The sequence below is a fragment of the Eubalaena glacialis genome, chromosome 3, assembly GCF_028564815.1.
Source record: "Eubalaena glacialis isolate mEubGla1 chromosome 3, mEubGla1.1.hap2.+ XY, whole genome shotgun sequence".
Lineage (NCBI taxonomy): Eukaryota > Metazoa > Chordata > Mammalia > Artiodactyla > Balaenidae > Eubalaena > Eubalaena glacialis.
Window position 1 is genome coordinate 172346634 of NC_083718.1, and position 23541 is coordinate 172370174.

The following is a 23541-nucleotide window of genomic DNA, read 5'->3' on the forward strand; positions in this document are numbered from 1 at the left end:
CTACCCAGTCCCAGTGCCAAGTTCTTGTGGCCACAAGTGACAATCAGGGCCTGAGCGGTTTTACAGGACCCCGTCCTACCGAGTGATTGATGGCTTCTTCAAGTTATTTGTAAACTACTTTTAGGCATGACTTTATCTGGAACCCTGGCTCCCAAAAAGCAGCTATCCTGCTTCCAACTCTCTAGTCTGGCCCCAGAGCTTCAGCCCTTTCTTTCCTATCCCCCAAACCCTCATTTCCAGACAGCTAGTGCTGCTTTTCTTGGTTTTGTTCTTCTCCTCTGGCCCTCCCAGATCTAGCTCAGAGAGACCTGTGACAGCAGAGGGTAGAGCGGCACGGTGAGGTGGGGGGAGGTGAGGTGGAGAAGCAGGAGGACGCGTGAAGATTCAAGAGGTGGGTGGGATTTACATCCACGTTTGGGGTATCTCTTCCACCCCATCACTGCTGGCACTGCTGAGGGCAGGAGGAGACCTAGCTGCTTTAGTTGGAGCCAGATACTTAATAACCTCCCACATCCTCCTCCTCAGCCTTCCTCTGCCTTCAGTTTATCAAGTCCAGTGTGGACACCTCTGGGGGGATGGCTCCACTCCACAAGGACGGCCCATACCTGAGCTCACTCCTCAGAGATTTCGGTTTCCTGATGGACGACCACCTTGGTCACTGACATGTCTGGGTGCTGCTCCTTTGCCTCCTTGATGGCCTGTACGAGGACCTGAGAAAGACAGAAACAACATCCATCAGGCGGAAAGCAGCCTGGCTGGTGAAAAAGGCAGGGGTCATAGGACACCATTTCTCTGGCAAGTTCAATCTTTCTGTCTACAGAACCAGAGCAGCATGTAGGCTAAGCCAAGCTGATGATGGCCGTACCCACCCTATCCTGCTTAGGGAGGCTCCTGGACTAAAAACACAGACACAGGGAAAGCTTAGAGCTGTCTTCAAGGAATCAGGGAGGGCCTTGAGGGGTGACAGCCTGGGTGGCTCTGGGAAGATTCACTCAAGAAAGGGAGTCTAAAGAACAAAAGTGAACTCTGTTCAGTGTAGGGTAACCGGGAAGCTCAGGACAGGAGAGGAAAATAGCGAAGCATGCTACAAAAAGGAAGAGATGTCTTTGGCTAAAGTAGAGACAAGAAAGGAAGAAAGAGTGGGAGGGCCCATGACATGCCACATACTGGCCTAAGTACATTACTTATTATTATTTACTTGGTCTTCACAACAACTCAATGAATTAAGGTAGTATCCTTAATTTCATTTTTTAGACGTGGAAACCGAGGTTCAGTGGTTAAAGTGCTTAACATTTCACAGCTAGTAAGTAACACAATGGGGATTTTCACTTAAGTCTATCAGACTTTCCTCTTTACCACACTGTTTTTTAGTTTCAGAGGGAGGTGGAAGGGATGACGACCCTATTTTAGTATCTGGAGGAGTTCTGATCATTTTAGAAAAGCTGAAGGGAGCAGAGGGAAAGTCAAAGAAGAACAATGACACGTCTATTCCCCTTGGGCTGCAAGTCGCTGAGCCTTAAGCTCAGAGCACCCCAAGGTGGAAGAGCCCAACACAGACTTTGGGGGATGGCGGCATGGGATTCTCAGTGACAGGCCCCCGTCAAAAAGGACTCTAGGGGCTTCCCTGGTGGCGCAGTGGTTGAGAATCTGCCTGCCAATGCAGGGGACACGGGTTTGAGCCCTGGTCTGGGAAGATCCCACATGCCGCGGAGCAACTAGGCCCGTGAGCCACAACTACTGAGCCTGCGCGTCTGGAGCCTGTGCTCCGCAACAAGAGAGGCCACGATAGTGAGAGGCCCGCGCACCGCGATGAAGAGTGGCCCCCGCTTGCCGCAACTAGAGAAAGCCCTAGCACAGAAACGCAGACCCAACACAGCCAAAAATAAATAAATAAATAAATAAATTTATTTTAAAAAAAAGGACTCTAGCTAGATTTGACCAGCTGACTGTTGACCCTGGCTCTTAAGACTACTTCTAGGAGGGACGGGAAGAAGGGAAATCCCTCTTTTGGTCTCTTGACTCCATGAAAGCTGTTCTTGGCACTGCTACCTCTACAGGCTCCTGCTCACCCTCCCTCAGCTTGTTTGCTCAACCAGTCTGCTCACGCTTCAAGGCCCAGCCCAAGCCCCCTCTCTGGTTACTCTGGCCTACACCCCTCTCTCTCTGACAGCCTGCACCTTCTTAAAGTGCCCCCTTCCGATCCAGAGTGCACCACATCTTATCCCTTCCACATGTCCCTCATGCCTCAGAGACTGAGGGACACTGGAGCACCTCTCTGAGCTATCAAGTGTGCTTGTCCAATAACCCTGAAAGAAACCTATGATTATCTTTATTTTACAGATGGCAAAACCACAGCTCAGAGAAGTAAAATAACTTGCTCAAGGACACACAACCAGTAAGTTGCAGACTCAGGATTCAACCCAGGTCTGTCTCACTCCAAATCCAAAACACCTTCCTATGCCATCTAGCACAGATGGAGCACGTGGCAGGGGCTCAGATCACATCAGGCCGCGTAGGTGAGTGCAGGCTGGTAACACAGCAGGATCCCTTGAGCTGGGGCAAATAGACTGCAAGGCCTCCCACTTGGGCTTTTTGCAGCCTTGTTGCTGGGAACCTCAGCCCGGTGTTCTCAGCTGTAAGTCTCAACCCTGCTACCAAGGGAACTGCCAGCACTGCAGCTCAGTCTATTTTTTTTTTTTAAGGCACTCAGCATATCAGCATAAAGGCCACAGAACTATTGCTCCAGCACTCCTGTCAATGATTCCAGAAGCATTTACATGCAGTCTCTTCCACCCCTGCTTTTCTGTAGCTTTACTGTTCTAACCTCACCCAGCAGAGAATTGGGAACATTAATCCTGACCTTATTATTTGCTAATTGCTTGAAGCACACAATTAGCACCTAATTAACATAAAAGCATAGAATTTTAGCACTCAGAGGGCCCAGAAATTAGCTAGATCAACCTACTCTCTTTTAGCAGAGAACAAAAAAAATATGGGAGGTAAAGTGATTTGCCCAAGGTCATACAACAAGTTATAGACCTAGGACAGAAATCAAGTTCCAGGTCTCCTGAGTTCCAGCCCATGACACTGTGTCCCCTCTAGCTCGCCCCTCTGAGGGTAGAGACCACATGCTGGTTTGATATCGTCTACTGTCTCCAGCACAGGCTTGGGTACATGATATCCCCTGAACAGCACAGCTCCATTTACTTGGAGCCCACCACATGCCCCACAATGTACATCTGTATCTCACTTGATTCTCACAACAACCTTGAAGGAAGATGCTATCTTATAGATGAGGAAACAGAGGCCTAGGGAGTTAGAGCTAGAATATGGTAAGAACTAGGATTTGAGTCTAAAGCCCATGTTCTTTGCATTACACTTCCCTGCGTCTCCAATCTACGGCCCCCATCCCACAGGCCTCAGTGATCCGATTCTCTTTGTCCTTCTTCTCGATTAAGAGCTAGAGTAGCTGAGAGGGCTCCTTGGAGATAAAGCTGTTATCTTTTGCAAGCCAATTTCGGTGTCCATCAGTGATCCTGCCCCAGAACCTCTCCCACGCCCAGAATCTCAGCATTCCCACCTGATCATGGTCAATATCGGCATCTCCTGTGATCACAATTCTCTTTTCAATCCGGGTCTCTGAAATCCCACCTTTTACAGTCTGAAACCAAAGGGAGGTGACCATGTGAGAAAGAAAGAAAGAAAAACCCAAACAGCAAAACAAAACAACAGCAAGAAATTAGTCTGAAAACTATACTCCAAATTTTAATCTGCTGCTGGGTACTGAATAGGGTAGCTTTCTCACACACTTGTTCAAAATCTTGGCTGGACCTGCTAAAATGAGCACACGCCTATTCCCTAGTATTGCTAAAATCTTTAATAAGCTAAACAGAAAGTCATAATTCTCTATTATTTATTTTTACCTTTTTCTTCCTCCCAAACACCAAAGAATTTCTGTGAGTAAACAAAACAGGTGTTCCTTTTTGCTCTTTTCCTGTATATTTTTATTGTTTTCAAGAGACAAACAAATCAGAAGACTATGAACAAAAAATGTCATGCAGCTTGAAATTAGGCTCTTTATTTTAAAACATTTTCATATTACTAATGTCAAAAGACCCTCAAATAATCCCCCCAGGGTAGGTAGGTTTCCCTACTTCACAGATGAGGAAACCATGGTCTAGACACATTAAGTAACTGGCTTCCAGTCATCTGTGTGTTGATGATGGAGCTTGGTCAGGAATCTAGATTTCTTATTTACAAGAAAATGCTTTTTCATCTAGTGCTACCGCAAACATGGATTGTCTCTGATTTTCTGGGAGTAGTTCCAATTTTAGATACTTTGTCCCTCTTGCCCCCATAAACAATATTCTAATAATTTCAATATTTCAGCATCCAAACTACAGTTCCCATGGCCTTGATCCTGGACATGACATAAAAATTCTTTGTGAGACCCTGAGTTCTGATTTTTGGCTTGGAAAATATGGTTGCTTAATAATACCAACAACACCTGCCCTTAAACTGACTTTTTTTTTAATAGATCTTTATTGGAGTATAATTGCTTCACAATACTGTGTTAGTTTCTGTTGTACAACAAAGTGAGTCAGCCATATGCATACATGTATGCTCATATCCCTCCCACCCTCCCTATCCCACCCCTCTAGGTCATCGCAAAGCACCGAGCTGATCTCCCTGTGCTATGCTGCTGCTTTCCACTAGCTAACTATTTTACATTCGGTAGTGTATATATGTTGATGCTACTCTCACTTCGCCCCAGCTTACCCTCCCCCACCGTGTCCTCAAGTCCATTCTCTATGTCTATGTCTTTATTCCTGCCCTGCCACTAGGTTCATCAGTACCATTTTTTTTTTTTTTAGATTCCATATATATGTGTTAGCATACGGTATTTGTTTTTCACTTTCTGACTTACTTCACTCTGTATGACAGACTCTAGGTCCATCCACCTCACTACAAATAACTCAGTTTCATTTCTTTTTATGGCTGAGTAACATTCCATTGTATATATGTGCCACATCTTCTTTATCCATTCATCTGTTGATGGACATTTAGGTTGGTTCCATGTTCTGGCTATTGTAAATAGTGCTTCAGTGAACATTGTGGCACGTGTCTCTTTTTGTTTTTTTTCTTTTAATTAATTAATTATTTATTTATTTTTGGCTGCATTGGGTCTTTGTTGCTGCGCGCAGGCTTTCTCAAGTTGCGGCGAGTGGGGGCTACTCTTCGTTGAGGTGCGTGGGCTTCTCATTGCGGTGGTTTATTTTGCTGTGGAGAACGGGCTCTAGGCACATGGGCTTCAGTAGTTGTGGTACATGGGTTCAGTAGTTGTGGCTCAGGGACTCTAGAGCACAGGCTTGGGCTTAGTTGCTCCGTGACATGTGGGATCTTCCCGGACCAGGGCTCGAACCCATGTCCTCTGCATTGGCAGGCGGATTCTTAACCACTGCGCCACCAGGGAAGTCCCCGTGTCTCTTTTTGAATTATGGTTTTCTCAGGGTATATGCCCAGTAGTGGGATTGCTGGATCATAGGGTAGTTCTTTTTTTTAGTTTATTAAGGAACCTCCATACTGTTCTCCATAGTGGTTGTATCAATTTACATTCTGACCAACAGTGGAGGAGGGTTCCCTTTTCACCACACCCGTTCCAGCATTTACTGTTTCTAGATTTTTTGATAATGGCCATTCTGACCAGTGTGAGGTAATACCTCATGGTAGTTTTGATTTGCATTTCTCTAATAATAAGTGATGTTGAGCATCTTTTCATATGCCTCTTGGCCATCTGTATGTCTTCTCTGGTGAAATGTCTATTTAGGTCTTCCACCTATTTTTTAATTGAATTGTTTGGTTTTTTTGTATTGAGCTCCATGAGCTGGTTGTATATTTTGGAGATTAATCCTTTGTCCGTTGTTTCATTTGCAAATATTTTCTCCTATTCTGAGGGTTGTCTTTGCGTCTTGTTTATGGTTTCCTTTGCTGTACAAAAGCTTTTAAGTTTACTTAGGTCCCATTTGTTTATTTTTGGGTTTATTTCCATTTCTCTAGGAGGTGGGTCAAAAAAGATCTTGCTGTGGTTTATGTCAAAGAGTGTTTTTCCTATGTTTTCCTCTGAGTTTTATAGTGTCTGGTCTTACATTTAGGTCTTTAATCCATTTGGAGTTTATTTTTGTGTATGGTATTAGGGAGTGTTCTAATTTCACTCTTTTACATGTAGTTGTCCAGTTTTCCCAGCACCACTTATTGAAGAGGCTGTCTTTTCTCCGTTGTATGTTCTTGCCTCCTTTGTCAAAGATAAGGTGACCATATGTGCGTGGGTTTATCTCTGGGCTTTCTATCCTGTACCATTGATCTATATTTCTGTTTTTGTGCCAGTACCATACTGTCTTGATTACTGTAGCTTTGTAGTTTAGTTTGAAGTCGGGGAGCCTGATTCCTCCAGCTCTGTTTTTCTTTCTCAAGATTGCTTTGGCTATTTGGGGTCTTTGTGTCTCCATACGAACTGTAAAGTTTTTTGTTCTAATTCTGTGAAGAATGCCATTGGTAGTTTGATAGGGATTGCATTGAATCTGTATATTGCTTTGGGTAGTATAGTCATTTTCACAATATTGATTCTTCCAATCCAAGAACATGGTATATTTCTCCATCTGTTTATGCCTTCTTTGATTTCTTTCATCAGTGTTTTATAGTTTTCTGAGTACAAGTCTTTCACCTCCTTAGGTAGGTTTATTCCTAGGCATTTTATTCATTTTGTTGCGATGGTAAATGGGATTGTTTCCTTAATTTCTCTTTCTGATTTTTCCTTGTTAGTGTATAGGAATGCCAGAGATTTCTGATTTTTTTTTTTATGTTCCTGATCTTAGTAGAAATGCTTTCAGTTTTTCACCATTGAGTATGATGTTTGCTGTGGGTTTGTCATATATGGCCTTTATCATGTTGAGGTAGTTTCCCTCTCTGCCCATTTTCTGGAGAGTTTTTATCATAAATGGATGTTGAATTTTGTCAAAAGCTTTTTCTGCATCTATTGAGATGATCATATGGTTTTTATTCCTTAATTTGTTAATATGGTGTACCACATTGATTGATTTGCATATATTGAAGAATTCTTGCATCCCTGGGATAAATCCCACTTGATGATGGTGTATGATCCTTTTAATATGTTGTTGGATTCTGTTTGCTAGTATTTTGTTCAGGATTTCTGCATCTATGTTCATCAGTGATATTGGTCTGTAATGTTTTTTGTGATATCTTTTTCTGGTTTTGGTTTCAGGGTGATGGTGGCTTCGTAGAATGAATTTGGGAGTGTTCCTCCCTCTGCAATATTTTTGGAGAGTTTGAGAAGGATTGGTGTTAGCTCTTCTCTAAATGTTTGCTAGAATTCGCCTGTGAAGCCATCTGGTCCTGGACTTTCATTTGTTGGAGGATTTTTAATTACAGTGTCAATTTCATTACTTGTGATAGGTCTGTTTATATTTTCTAATTCTTCCTGGTTCAGTCTTGGAAAATTGTACCTTTCTAAGAATTTGTCCATTTCTTTGTGGTTGTCAATTTTATTGGCATATAGTTGTTTGTAGTAGTCTCTTATAATCCTTTGTATTTCTGTGGTGTCAGTTGTGATTTCTCCTTTTTCATTTCTTATTTTATTGATTTGCATCCTCTCCCTTTTTTTCTTGATGAGTCTGGCTAAGGGTTTATCTATTTTGTTTATCTTCTCAAAGAACCATCTTTTAGTTTTATTGATTCTTGCTACCGTTTTCTTCATTTCTATTTCATTTATTTCTGCTCTGATCTTTATGATTTCTTTCCTTCTACTGACTTTGGGTTTTCTTTGTTCTTCTTTCTCTCATTGATTTAGGTGTAGGGTTAGGTTGTTTATTTGAGATTTTTCTATTTCTTGAGGTGAGATTGAATTGCTATAAACTTCCCTCTTAGAACTGCTTTTGCTGCATCTCATAGGTTTTGGGTCACTGTGTTTTCATTGTCATTTGTTTCTATGTATTTTTTTATTTCTTCCTTGATTTCTTCAGTGATCTCTCGGTTATTTAGTAACACATTGTTTAGCCTCCAAGTATTTGTGGTTTTTATAGTTTTTTTTCCTGTAGTTGATTTCCAATTTCATAGCATTGTGGTCAGAAAAGATACTTGATATGATTTCACTTTTCTTAAATTTTCCGAGGCTTGATTTGTGACCCAATGTGATCTATCCTGGAGAATGTTCCGTGTGCACTTGAGAAGAGAGTGTACTCTTCCACTTCTGGGTGGAATGTTCTATAAATATCAATTAAATCTACCTGGTCTATTGTATCATTTAAAGCTTGTGTTTCTTTAGTTATTTTCTGTTTGGATGATCTGTCCATTGGTGTAAGTGGGGTGTTAAAGTCCCCTGCTATAATTGTGTTACTGTCTATTTCCACTTTCCTGGTTGTTAGCATTTGCCTTATGTATTGAGGTGCTCCTATGTTGGGTGCATAAACATTTATAATTGTTATATCATCTTCTTGGATTGATCTCTTGATCATTATGCAGTGTCCTTCCTTATCTCTTGCAACAGACTTTATTTTAAAGTCTATTTTATCTGATACAAGTATTGATACTCCATTGATTTCCATTTGCATGGAATATCTTTTTCCATCTCCTCAGTTTCAGTCTGTATGTGTCCCTAGGTCTGAAGTGTGTGTCTTGTAGACAGCATATATATGGGTCTTGTTTCTGTATCCATTCAGCCAGTCTGTGTCTTTTGGGTGGGGCACTAATCCATTTACATTTAAGGTTATTATCGATATGTATGTTCCTATTACCATTTTCTTTTTTTTTTAATTAATTAATTTATTTATTTTTGGCTGCGTTGGGTCTTCATTGCTGCGCACGGGGTTTCTCTAGTTGTGTCGACGGGCTTCTCATTGTGGTGGCTTCTCTTGTTGAGGAGCATGGGTCCTAGGTGTGCAGCCTTCAGTAGTTGTGGTGTGTGGGCTCAGTAGCTGTGGCTCGCAGGCCCTAGAGTGCAGGCTCAGTAGTTGTGGCGCACGGGCTTAGTTGCTCTGCGGCATGTGGTATCTTCCCAGACCAGGGCTCGAACCTGCGTCCCCTGCATTGGCAGGCGGATTCTTAACCACTGCACCACCAGGGAAGCCCCTTATTACCATTTTCTTAATTGTTTTGGGTTTGTTTTTGTGGGTCTTTTTCTTCTCTTGTGTTTCCCGCCTAGAGAAGTTTCTTTAGCATTTGTTGTAAAGCTGGTTTGGTGGTGCTGAATTCTCTTAGCTTTTGCTTGTCTGAAAAGCTTTTGATTTCTCCCTTGAATCTGAATGAGATACTTGCTGGGTAGAGTAATCTTGGTTGTAGGTTTTTCTCTTTTATCACTTTAAGTATATCCTGCCACTCCCTTCTGGCCTGCAGAGTTTCTGCTGAAAAATCAGCTGATAACCTTATGGGGATTCCTTTGTAGGTTATTTTTTGTTTTTCCCTTGCTGCTTTTAATATTTTTTCTTTGAATTTAATTTTTGTTAGTTTGATTAATATGTGTCTTGGGGTGTTTCTCCTAGGGTTTATCCTGTATGGGACTCTCTGTGCTTCCTGGATTTGGGTGACAATTTCCTTTCCTATGTTAGGGAAGTTTTCCACTATAATCTCTTGAAATATTTTCTCAGACCCTTTCTATTTCTCTTCTTCTTCTGCGACCCTATAATTCGAATGTTGGTGCATTTAGTGCCTCTGAGACTGTCTTCAATTCTTTTCATTCTTTTTTCTTTATTCTGCTCCTTGGCAGTTGTTTCCACCATTCTGTCTTCCAGCTCACTTATTCATTCTTCTGCCTCAGTTATTCTGTTATTGATTCCTTCTAGTGTATTTTTCATTTCAGTTATTGTGTTGTTCATCTCTGTTCGTTTGTTCTTTAGTTCTTCTAGATCTTTGTTAAACATTCTTGCATTTTCTCAATCCGTGCCTCCATTCTATTTCCAACATTCTGGATCATCTTTACTATCATTACTCTGAATTCTTTTTCAGGTAGATTGTCTATTTCCTCTTCATTTATTTAGTCTTGTAGGTTTTTACCTTGCTCCTTCATCTGTGACATATTTTTTTGCCATCTCATTTTTTATTTTCTTTTTTTTATGAGTGGGATTGTATTCCTGTCTTACTGGTTGTTTGGACTGAGGCTTCCAACACTGGAGTTTGTAGGCTGTTGGGTAGAGCTGGGTCTTGGTGCTGAGATGAGGACCTCCGGGAGACCTCATTCTGATGAATGGTCCCTGGGGTCTGAGGCTCTCTGTTAGTCCAGTAGTTTGGACTCAGAGTTCCCACCGCAGGAACTTCAGCCCGACCCCTGGCTCGTGAACCAAGATCTTGCAAGCCCATGCCGGGTGGCCAAAAAAAAAAAAAAAAAAAAAAAGGAGAACAATAACAAAGTAAAAAATAAAATTAGATTAGGAAACTAACAGATATGTTAGAAAAAATATAAAAATAAAAATATAGATGAAACAACAACCGGAAGGTAAAACAGAGCCACAATAGTAAAAAAGAGGAGAAAAAAAAAAAGTGGAAAAGGCCTTGGCTGTGGAGGGCGGGGCCTAAGCAGGGGCGAGGTTTGGGTGGTGGGCGGGGCCTATGCTTAGGACCCTCAGGACTGGAAAAGGCCCTGGCGGGGGAAGGGGTGGTGGGGCCTAGGCTCAACAGAACAGAAGGGACCCAGTGCCCCCTGCCTCCTGCCTCTGGTCTCAGAGGGCAGGGGACCCCCCCACCCCCACCCCAGCTTCCTGGGCTCGAGTGGGCGGGGCAAACGCCCTTCGCTCCTTCAGTCCTGGAGGGCCCCTCCCGCTTGCCTCTCCTGTTCTCTCCTGGCCTCCCTCCTACGCCCCCAGGACCAACCCAGCCCAGAGGGGACCTCTGAGGGCGTAGGACCTGCCCGAGAGCCGGGCAGACTTCCCCGGCCCATTGGGCAGGGGAAACGCTGGGCATGCTCCCCCCTTACCTGAGCCCCCGAGGGTCCCTCCAGGCGTGGGAACCCCTCCCCCTTCTTAGCCACCCCTCAGGGGCTCCGGTCCTGTCCAGCCTCCACTTCTCCTCCCCCCTCAGTCCCCCCACATCCTACCAGTTCACTTGGGGGTTCTTCCCATCTCCTTGGGCATCGGGGTCCTGCACCAGCAGTCGGCAGGCGCCCTAGTTGTGGGGAGACGCGAACTCTGCAACTGACTTTTTAAACTGACTTTTTAGGCTGACCTCCACAGCCAGATAGGGGACTCACTGACCAGGGAGACAGACGAATGTGTAAAGAGAACAACCACATGTGACTTTAATGAGACCACGAAGTAGGCAGGGATGCTCAGGGTCTCCCTGGGTTTATTGCTGGGGAAAGCAGCAGGGCCTTTCCACCCCGGACACTGGGAATAATTTGGCTCAGTAAGAAAGAAGCTGAAAACCCTTGCTTATGGACCGGGGTTCTTGCAGAGAGGCAGCAAGCTTGGCATGCCACTGGATTTCAGAAGGAATTTCTAGCTGTCTGTTACCTTGGTAATTTGAGTTGTGGTGGTGCTGCTGGTGGTCTCAGATGTGATGGTCTGAGCTGTCAGCAAGACTCCTGGGTCCAAGTCCCCGTTGCTGTCGTCAGTCTGCAGAAGGAGACACAACTCATCACCATGCCTGTCAGGAAACCTCATGGGCAAATGTTGTAGATGCAGCTTTGCTCTGCAGCTGCACGTTCTAAAGCAAAAACCCAATTCCCTTATAGTGATCTCTTAATTAATAAATAAAATTAATCCCCTGGGAACAAAGCTCCTTCTAAAATAGTTGGACAAGTCCAGTTTCCCCAGTATTGGGTCAGTGACAGGAGTGGATGAGAAAAAGGAGGCAGGAGTGTAACCACAGGTTCAACAAGAGTGACAATAACTATGCACATGTATACAGCATTTTATAGCTCATAAATGGCTTTCAAAACTTTCTTTTTTGATGCTTACACAAGCCCTATGAATATAAATAGAAAAGGCAGAAACTTATTAGCACTCCCAGGTAAGACTCAGGCTCAGAGAAAGTGAATGATTTGCCCAAGGACTCATAACTAATCCTCTCCACAAACCTGGAGCTCTTTACACACCACCCAAGGCAGGAAGGAAAGGTATAAACTCTTGGTTGCTAAAGCATGGCTAGGTTCTGAATCATAGGACAGAACTTTCCAGAAAGAACAAGGAAAGGTCCTTGCTGGGGTTTAAGGGACCAAGGAATCTCAGGCTATCTTTTATGAAAATCAAGATGGGAGACTGGAGCACATGAGATAGGAAATGTCCTTTTAAGGCAAAGTGGGAGGAAATACATATGATATCTCAATGACATTTCTGACAACAAAACTTTTATTGAAAGGGATCCTCGTCATTATAGGAGGGATTTAAAAGTATTTAATGCCGGGCTACACAACTAATCTATACAGAGAACAAGGGCTGGGGCTATGTCTTTTTTCTCCAGAGCTCACTGTACTATGACCAAAGTAAATATATTATCATCAGGCTGAGAAATGACATTAGCAAAAAGGAAGAGAGATGGTTGGCAGGAGCCAAACTCAGCCTGATGAACAGTTATCAGCAACCATTTGGGCCATTAGCAGACTCAGAGCTGCTGACAACCTCTGACCAAGATGGAAACAAATGAGATGAGGAGGCTGGAGGCTGCCTACAGCTACATGCTTTTCAGATAAAATACCTGGTACTGGTATTGTACACTGACTCAGAGGGGCATTTAGAGAATTGCAATTATTTTCATAAAGAATTCTGCAGCAGGGCTTCCCTGGTGGCGCAGTGGTTGAGAATATGCCTGCCAATGCAGGGGACACGGGTTCGAGCCCTGGTCTGGGAAGATCCCACATGCCGTGGAGCAACTAGGCCCGTGAGCCACAACTACTGAGCCTGCGCGTCTGGAGCCTGTGCTCCGCAACAAGAGAGGCCGCGATAGTGAGAGGCTCGCACACCGTGATGAAGAGTGGCCCCCGCTTGCCGCAACTGGAGAAAGCCCTCGCATAAGGACTAAGACCCAACACAGCCATAAATAAATAAATAAATAAATAAAATTAAAAAAAAAAAAAGAATTCTGCAGCAAGCAATGTGCTAGGTTACCATCCTTCTCTGCTGCTTTATATAAGTCATTTGCATTATAAGCAGAGGCCTCCAACTTTTTTATGAGCAGGGCCACATTTCATTGAGCCAAAACTTTGAGATACTGTGGGGAGGGCAGAAGGAGGAGAAGAGAATTAGGAAAGAGAAGAGTCCCTGGCTGGATTCACTTCCACGTAGGAATATGGACAAAACAAAGAGAGGGAACATGACTGTGTCACCTAAGTCTTTCACACATGTCACTCTCACACCAGGCATATTATTGGCTGGTTTACTAACACTTTCTTCAGCCCAGACATATTTATCTACCTTAGATTCAGACTCAACTAACATTTATTGCACTTGTACTATATGCCAAGCACATAATGCAACTGTTACCTCAATCACACCTCTCAGTATCTGAAGTAGGTACTATTATTATACTCACTGTATAGTTAAGAAAAGTGAGGTCCAGAGAGGTTAAATAATTTGCCAAAGGGATTTCCCTGGTGGTCCAGTGGTAAAGAATCCACCTTCTAATTCAGGGGATGTGGGTTCGATCCCTGGTCAGGGAACTAAGATCCCACATGCCGCAGGGCAACTAAGCCCGCGCGCCACAACTACTGAGCTCGTGCGCCTCAACTAGAGAGCCCGCGTGCAACAAACTACAGAGCCCATGTGCCCTGGAGCCTGCACGCCACAACTAGAGACAAGCCCGTGTGCTGCAACAAAAGATCCAGCGTGCCACAACTAAGACCCGATGCAGCCAAAAAAATAAAAGTAAATAAATTAATTAAATAAAATAAAAAGAAACCTTAAAAAAATAATAATTTGCCAAGGTTCTATGCTAATAAGTGCTTGAACTAGGACTGAGGGCAAAGACTTCCTATCTGAAGATTGGGGTTCAGGTCCCAGCTCAGACAGTGGCTGGCTGTGGAACCTTGGGCAAGTCATTCTGACTTTTCTGAGCTTTAGTTTTCTCATTTTTATAACAGGCTACCCTGTAAGATGTGCTCTGCCTCCACTGTAGCACTGCTGTGAAGATCAAAAGAGATTTTAGAAATAAAAGTACATTATAAGTTGTTATTAAGAATTTGTGTGCCAATATATACACAATGGACTATTACTCAACCATAAAAAAGAATGAAATAATGCCATTTGTAGCAACATGGACGGACGTAGAGATTATCATACTAAGTGAAGCAAGTCAGACAGAGAAAGACAAATACCATATGATATCGCTTATATGTGGAATCTAAAAAAATGATACAAATGAACTTATTTACAAAACAGAAATAGACTCACAGACATAGAAAACAAACTTATGGTTACCAAAGGGGAAAGGGTTGGGGGGAGGGATAAATTAGGAGTTTGGGATTAAAACATACACACTACTATATATAAAATAACCAACAAGGACTTACTGTATAGCATAGGGAACTATACTAAATATCTTGTAATAACCTATAATGGAAAAGAATCTAAAGAACAGATATATACATGTATGTATAACTGAATCACTTTGTTGTACACCGAAACACAACATTGTAAATCAACTATATTTCAATAACAATTTTTTTAATCCAAAAAAAAAAAAAGAATTTGCATGCCAAGAGGGCTAAACCTTTTTGAAGAGCTCCTCCTCTACTAAACCTAAGAATCTATTTTTTTCTACCTCCCTCCCACCCCCTTCCTCCTCCTTTTCTGTCTCTGAAGAAGGTGGAAGAGGGAGGAGACATTGTTATGATTTCCAACTTAACACTCGTCCCACATGGGGCCTCTTTTCTTACCAGTGTTTTCTCAAAATGGTACTGTAGCTTTCACAGTTGCTTATAAAGTTAACCATCCCTTTATCCTATGACACAGCAGTTCCACTCTTAGGTGTTTACCCAAGATAAGTGAAAACATATGTCCACAGAAAGACTTGCACATGAATGTTTAAAGCAGCTTTATCCATATTTGCCCCCAACTGGAATCAACTCAACTGTCCATCAACAAATGAAAGGATAAACAAATTGCGGTATATTCATACAATGGAATACTACTCAACAATAAAAAACAGTGAACTATGGATTCATATAACATGGATGAATCTGAAAAACATGTTCAGACACAAAAGGGTATGACTATATACTTCCATTTATATGAAGTTCAAGAACAGGTAAAACTAAGCTATGATAACAGAAATCAGAGCAGTGGCTGCCTAGAGGGATAGGGATGGACTGGCAAAGGCTATGAAGAAAGTTTCAGGAGTGATGAAAATGTTCTGAACCCAAATGTGTCTTGGTTACACAGGTAGATACCTTCGTCAAAACCAATCAAAAATTGAACTCTTAACATCTGTGCATAGCACTGTATGTAAATGTTACCTCAGGTACACATACATGCACATATATGCAAACAGTAAAACCCTATTCTGGCTCCCCGCCTCCTCTCGCCATGTCCCAAAATGTAGGAATTATGGATGGATTAAAAAAAGGTTCTCAGGTTTACTTGTCTGGAAAGATAATAAAAACACAAGCAGAAATAATTATAGTAAGTAAACAATAACAATAGCAAATAATTATCTGGTGCTTATTATGTGCCAGGCACTTTTTTCTACAAATTATTTACAGCATACTGCACTGAGCTTTTTCATTTACCAGTTTATCACGTAGATATTCCCATCAGAAGCTTTTAAAAATAACTGTAAAGAATTACCTTAATTGGATGTACTATAATTTATTTAACTTGTTCCCTATTGATGGACATTTAGATTGCTTCCATGGTAGTGACAACTTAATTTGAAACGCACATTGTGAAACTCACATTTTATGTACATTAACTCATTTATTCCTCTCAACAACCCTATGAGGTAGAACTATTATTAGCCCCATTTTACAAATGAGGAAACTGAGGCACACAGTGATTCAGTAACTTGACTACACACCAGTAAGTGATGGAGCAGGTTCAAACCCAGGAAATCTAATTCCAAAGTCAATACTTTTCCCCACTATACTCCACTGTCTAGTCAATAAGAAGTAATTTGTATCTTGGCTGACTGTCTTAGATGTATAACAATATAATATCTACCATTTTGGAATAGCCACTATGTGCCAGGCAAATATTATCTTTATCTCAGTGACCTTAAAAAGGTATTTTTCAGAAGAGAAAGCTAAGGCTCAGAGGTTAAGTGACTTGCTGAAGGTCATGAAACTAGCAAGTGTTGGAATGAAGATCCAGGTCTTTCTAACTCCAAAGCCCACATGCTTTATCTTGTACTTCATAATGCCTCTGTATTTCTCTTACATGCTAGGATATTTAAAAATGACTGCTTCCTTTCCCTTTTTTGTAGGGGCTATACTCAAACCAAACATGGGCTTCTGTGGTCAGGATGGCCCTAACAACTTTTTTAATAATTTTTTTTTTTAATAAATTTATTTATTTGTTTTTGGCTGTGTTGGGTCTTCGTTTCTGTGCGAGGGCTTTCTCTAGTTGCGGCAAGTGGGGGCCACTCTTCATCGCGGTGCGCAGGCCTCTCAGTATCGCGGCCTCTCTTGTTGCGGAGCACAGGCTCCAGACGCGCAGGCTCAGTAGTTGTGGCTCACGGGCCCAGTTGCTCCGCGGCATGTGGGATCTTCCCAGACCAGGGCTCGAACCCGTGTCCCCTGCATTGGCAGGCAGATTCTCAACCACTGCGCCACCAGGGAAGCCCAATAATTTATTTTGAACTATTAAAAACATTTTTTTTTATATGCACATGCTACAAAATTTTAAATGTTTAAAATGGAGATCAATGAAATGTTGGTCTCCCTCCCACTCCTAACCACAGCCTGCGTCCCAGGCCTCTTCATCCCAGGCCACCACTGGTGGTTTTTTGTTTTTGTTTTTGTTTTTCTAAGTACCCATTCAGAGTTAGTATATTCACATATAAGCCTATTAATACATAGTTGTACATACAACCCTCTTCCCTCCCATAAACAGTTGCATATTATTTATACCATATTGCACTGCATTTTTTCATTTACCGATTTATCACGTAGATTATTCCCATCAGAAGCTTTTTTTAATGGCTGCACAGAATTGCCTTAATTGGATGTACCATAATTTACAAACATGTTCCCTACTGATAGAGAGTTAGGTTGTTTCCATGGTAGTGACAACTTAAAGGGTTCCCTCCCATCTGCAAGTACTTATTTTCTAAATATCCGTGGCTCATTGTGTGCACGATCTTAAAGGAATGTCCCCTGACTTCCTTTGTAGTCCCCTTCACTGCCAAGTCCTGTTCATCCATCACTGTCTCTCCTGACGCAGCTCTTTCTTCTTGTTTCCTCAGGCTACACCTCAGTTCTTCACAAGCATCCCCCCAGACCTCCCGTAGCCGTATTCCTGTCTCTAGGCAGCCTCTCCTTTAACAGGTGCAGCACACAGCTTTAGGAACCATCTTCCAAAAGCACTGCTTTAATTAGGCCACTTTATCACCACTACCAGAAAACTTGAAGCAACCTCTCATTATTTACCAAACTCAAATTCTACACTCTAGACCACAAGAGAGAGACACGGGAAGCATACTAACGTTAATTGAATGTCTAGGAACGCACCAAGCACTTTACAGACATCATTTCACTTCATCCTCCCTCAAATCTTGCAGTGGTATGTAGTATTATCCCCATTTTACAGGCAGGAAACAGAGGCTTAGGGAGATTAGCGATTTGTTTAAAGTTATCCAGCTAGTACATGGCTGAGCTAGGATACAAATTCTACTTGTCTAATTGCAAAGCACGTGCTTTCAACTGGCAAGTTACACTGCTTCCTAAAGGTGGATATCATCATCCAGTTTATGGTGATGTGAGGATTAACTGAAAGGATTCATGTGAAAACACCCAGCCGGAGCTCCATGTAGCTGCCTCCTTCCCATCATGCAGGCTTCAGCTAAAATGTCATTTTCTCAGAGAGGATTTTCGTGACTATTCTAGCCCCAAAATAGCAACTTTTCATGTTATTCCACATTGTCTAACTCTTAATCCTATTTTAGTTTCTTTATAGCACTTATCACTGTCTGAAATTCATACATTTATGTGTTTTATTGCCTGTCTCTCCTGACTAGAATGTCAGTTCCAGAGCACAGGGCATGTGTCCACCCAGTACACTGTTTTGGTCTAACATATAAATGCTCAACAAATATTTGTTGCAGTAATGAATTAACAGCTCAGTTTATAGAAGGAAAAGTTTCTCTCACTTTTGGCATCTGTGAATAAAAAAAAAGAAAAACAACTCAGAGGGCAGACAGCAGAAGCAAGAAGAACTACAATCCTGCAGCCTGTGGAACAAAAACCACATTCACAGAAAGATAGACAAGATGAAAAGGCAGAGGGCTATGTACCAGATGAAGGAACAAGATAAAACCCCAGAAGAACAACTAAATGAAATGGAGATAGGCAATCCTGCAGAAAAAGAATTCAGAATAATGATAGTGAAGATGATCCAGGACCTTGGAAAAAGAATGGAGGCAAAGATCGAGAAGATGCAAGAAATGTTTAACAAAAATCTAGAAGAATTAAAGGACAAACAAACAGAGATGAACAATATAATAACTGAAATGAACACTACACTAGAAGGAATCAATAGCAGAATAACTGAGGCAGAAGAACGGATAAGTGACCTGGAAGACAGAATAGTGGAATTCACTGCTGCGGAACAGACTAAAGAATAAAGAATGAAAAGAAATGAAGACAGCCTAAGAGACCTCTGGGACAACATTAAACACAACAACATTCTCATTATAGGGGTCCCAGAAGGAGAAGAGAGAGAGAAAGGACCAGAGAAAATATTTGAAGAGATTATAGTCAAAAACTTCCCTAACATGGGAAAGGAAATAGCCACCCAAGTCCAGGAAGAGCAGAGAGTCCCATACAGGATAAACCCAAGGAGAAACATGCCGAGACACATAGTAATCAAAGTGGCAAAAATTAAAGACCAAGAAAAATTATTGAAAGCAGCAAGGGAAAAACAACAAATAACATACAAGGGAACTCCCATAAGGTTAACAGCTGATTTCTCAGCAGAAACTCTACAAGCCAGAAGGGAGTGGCATGATATACTTAAAGTGATGAAAGGGAAGAACCTACAACCAAGATTACTCTACCCAGCAAGGATCTCATTCAGATTCTATGGAGAAATCAAAAGCTTTACACACAAGCAAAAGCTAAAAGAATTCAGCACCACCAAACCAGCTCTACAACAAATGCTAAAGGAACTTCTCTAAGTGGGAAACACAAGAGAAGAAAAGGACCTACCAAAACAAACCCAGGGACTTCCCTGGTGGCGCAGTGGTTAAGAATCTGCCTGCCAATGCATGGGACACGGGTTCGAGCCCTGGTCTGGGAAGATCCCACATGCCGCGGAGCAACTAAGCCCGTGCACCACAGCTACTGAGCCTGTGCTCTAGAGCCCATGAGCCACAACTACTGAGCCTGCGTGCCACAACTACTGAAGCCCGCGCACTGCAATGAAGAGTAGCCCCCGCTCACCGCAACTAGAGAAAGCCCTCACGCAGCAACGGAGACCCAACGCAGCCAAAAAATAAAAATAAATAAATAAAATTTAAAAAAAAAACAAAAAAAGAAACCCAAAACAATTAAGAAAGTGGTCATAGGAACATACATATTGATAATTACCTTAAACGTGAATGGATTAAAGGCTCCAACCAAAAGACACAGGCTTGCTGAATGGATACAAAAACAAGACCCATATATATGCTGTCTACAAGAGACCCACTTCAGACCTAGGGACACATACAGACTGAAAGTAAGGGGATGGAAAAAGATATTCCATGCAAATGGAAATCAAAAGGAAGCTGGAGAAGCAATACTCATATCAGATAAAATAGACTTTAAAATAAAGAATGTTACAAGAGACAAGGAAGGACACTACGTAATGATCAAGGGAGCAATCCAAGAAGAAGATATAACAATTATAAATATATATGCACCCAACATAGGAGCACCTCAATACATAAGGCAACTGCTAACAGCTATAAAAGAGGATATCAACAGTACCACAATAATAGTGGGGGACTGTAACACCTCACTTACACCAATGGACAGATCATCCAAAATGAAAATTAATAAGTAAACACAAGCTTTATATGAAACAATAGACGACATAGATTTAATTGATATTTATAGGACATTCCACCCAAAAACAGCAGATTACACTTTCTTCTCAAGTGCACACGGAACATTCTCCAGGATAGATCACATCCTGGGTCACAAATCAAGCCTCAGTAAATTTAAGAAAATTGAAATCATATCAAGCATCTTTTCTGACCACAACACTATGAGATTAGAAATCAATTACAGGGGAAAAAAACATAAAAAACACAAACACATGGAGGCTAAAAAATACGTTACTAAATAACCAAGAGATCACTGAAGAAATCCAAGAGGAAATCAAAAAATATCTAGAGACAAATGACAATGAAAACACGACGATCCAAAACCTATGGGATGCAGCAAAAGCAGTTTTAAGAGGGAAGTTTATAGCTATACAAGCCTACCTCAAGAAACAAGAAAAATCTCAAATAAACAATCTAACATTACACCTAAAGGAACTAGAGAAAGAAGAACAAACAAAACCCAAAGTTAGCAGAAGGAAAGAAATCATAAAGATCAGAGCAGAAACAAATGAAATAGAAACAAAGAAAACAATAGCAAAGATCAATAAAACTAAAAGCTGGTTCTTTGAGAAGATAAACAAAATTGATAAACCATTAGCCAGACTCATCAAGAAAAAGAGGGAGAGGACTCAAATCAATAAAATTAGAAATGAAAAAGGAGAAGTTACAACAGACACTGCAGAAATACAAAGCATCCTAAGAGACTACCACAAGCAACTCTATGCCAATAACATGGACAACCTGGAAGAAATGGACAAATTCTTAGAAAGGTATAACCTTCCCAGACTGAACCAGGAAGAAATAGAAAATATGAACAGACCAATCACAAGTAATGAAATTGAAACTGTGATTAAAAATCTTCCAACAAACAAAAGTCCAGGACCAGATGGCTTCACAGGTGAATTCTATTAAACATTTAGAGAAGAGCTAACACCCATCCTTCTCAAACTCTTCCAAAAAATTGCAGAGGAAGGAAAACTCACAAACTCATTCTATGAGGCCACCATCATCACCCTGATACCAAAACCAGACAAAGATACTACAAAAAAAGAAAATTACAGACCAATATCACTGATGAATATAGATGCAAAAATCCTCAACAAAATACTAGCAAACAGAATCCAACAACACAGTAAAAGGATCATACACCATGATCAAGTGGGATTTATCCCAGGGATGCAAGGATTCTTCAATATACGCAAATCAATCAATGTGATACACCATAGTAACAAACTGAAGAATAAAAACCATATGATCATCTCAATAGATGCAGGAAAAGCTTTTCACAAAATTCAACACCAATTTATGATAAAAACTCTCCAGAAAGTGGGCATAGGGGGAACCTACTTCTACATAATAAAGGCCATATACGCAAACCCACAGCAAACATCATTCTCAATGGTGAAAAACTGAAAGCATTTCCTTTAAGATCAGGAACAAGACAAGGATGTCCACTCTCACCACTATTATTCAACATAGTTTTGGAAGTCCTAGCCACGGCAATCAGAGAAGAAAAAGAAATAAAAGGAATACAAATTGCAAAAGAAGAAGTAAAACTGTCACTGTTTGCAAGAATCCTAAAGATTCCACCAGAAAACTACTAGAGCTAATCAATGAATTTGGTAACTTTGCAAGATACAAAATTAATGCACAGAAATCTCTTGCATTCCTATACATTAATGATGAAAAATCTGAAAGAGAAATTAAGGAAACACTCCCATTTACCACTGCAACAAAAAGAATAAAATACCTAGGAATAAACCTACCTAGGGAGACAAAAGACCTCTATGCAGAAAACTATAAGACACTGATGAAAGAAATTAAACATGATACCAACAGATGGAGAGATATACCATGTTCTTGGATTGGAAGAATCAATATTATGAAAATGACTATACTACCCAAAGCAATCTACAGATTCAATGCAATCCCTATCAAATTACCAGTGGCATTTTTTACAGAACTAGAACAAAAAATCTTAAAATTCGTATGGAGACACAAAAGACCCCGAATAGCCGAAGCAGTGTGGAGGGAAAAAAATGGAGCTGGAGGAATCAGACTCCCTGACTTCAGACTATACTACAAAGCTACAGTAATCAAGGCAATATGGTACTGGCACAGTATAAAAACAGAAATATAGATCAATGGACCAGGATAGAAAGCCCAGAGATAAACCCACGCACCTATGGACAACTAATCTATGACAAAGGAGGCAAGGATATACAGTGGAGAAAAGACAGTCTCTTCAATAAGTGGTGTTGGGAAACTGGACAGCTACATGTAAAAGAATGAAATTAGAACACTCTCTAACACCATACACAAAAATAAACTCAAAATGGATTACAGACGTAAATGTAAGACCGGACACTATAAAACTCTTACAGGAAAACATAGGAAGAACACTCTTTGACATAAATCACAGCAAGATCTTTTTTGATCCACCTCCTAGAGTAATGGAAATAAAAACAAAAATAAAAAAATGGGATCTACTGAAACTTAAAAGCTTTTCCACAGCAAAGGAAACCATAAACAAGACGAAAAGACAACCCTCAGAATGGGAGAAAATATTTGCAAATGAATCATCGGACAAAGGATTAATCTCCAAAATATATAAACAGCTCATGCAGCTCAATATTAAGAAACCAAACAACCCAATCCAAAAATGGGCAGAAGACCTAAATAGACATTTCTCCAAAGAAGACATACAGATGGCCAAGAAGCACATGAAAAGCTGCTCAACATCACTAATTATTAGAGAAATGCAAATCAAAACTACAATGAGGTATCACCTCACACCAGTTAGAATGGGCATCATCAGAAAATCTACAAACAACAAATGCTGGAGAGGGTGTGGAGAAAAGGGAACCCTCTTGCACTATTTGTGGGAATGTAAATTGATACAGCCACTATGGAGAACGGTATGGAGGTTCCTTAAAAAACTAAATATAGAATTACCATATGACCCAGCAATCCCACTACTGGGCATATGCCCAGAGAAAACCATAATTCAAAAAGACACATGCACCCCAATGTTCATTGCAGCACTATTTACAATAGGAAGGTCATGGAAGCAACCTAAATGCCCATCGACAGACGAATGGATAAAGAAGATGTTGTACATATATACAATGGAATATGACTCAGCCATAAAAAGGAACGAAATTGGGTCATTTGTTGAGACGTGGATGCATCTAGAGACTGTCATACAGAGTGAAATAAGTCAGAAAGAGAAAAACAAATATCGTATATTAATGCATATATGTGGAACCTAGAAAATGGTACAGATGAACTGGTTTGCAGAGC

At 41.2% G+C, this 23541-nt stretch overlaps 1 protein-coding gene across 21 annotated transcripts in view; it reads right to left on the bottom strand.

Moving 5' to 3' along the window:
- The window catches only part of EPB41 (erythrocyte membrane protein band 4.1), a 204195-nt gene that overhangs the window by 3033 nt on the left and 177621 nt on the right, over nt 1–23541 (bottom strand). For 20 of the 21 annotated variants that reach the window (XM_061184625.1, XM_061184618.1, XM_061184615.1 and 17 more), the window contains 3 exons: nt 11514–11615; nt 3581–3661; nt 606–710 (listed from right to left, as the gene is read on the bottom strand). In XM_061184625.1, the coding sequence (XP_061040608.1) occupies nt 612–710; nt 3581–3661; nt 11514–11615 (282 nt within the window). In that variant the 3' untranslated portion in view covers nt 606–611. The remainder of the gene's footprint in view (nt 1–605; nt 711–3580; nt 3662–11513; nt 11616–23541) is intronic. The other variant, XM_061184616.1, reaches the window with a different exon arrangement.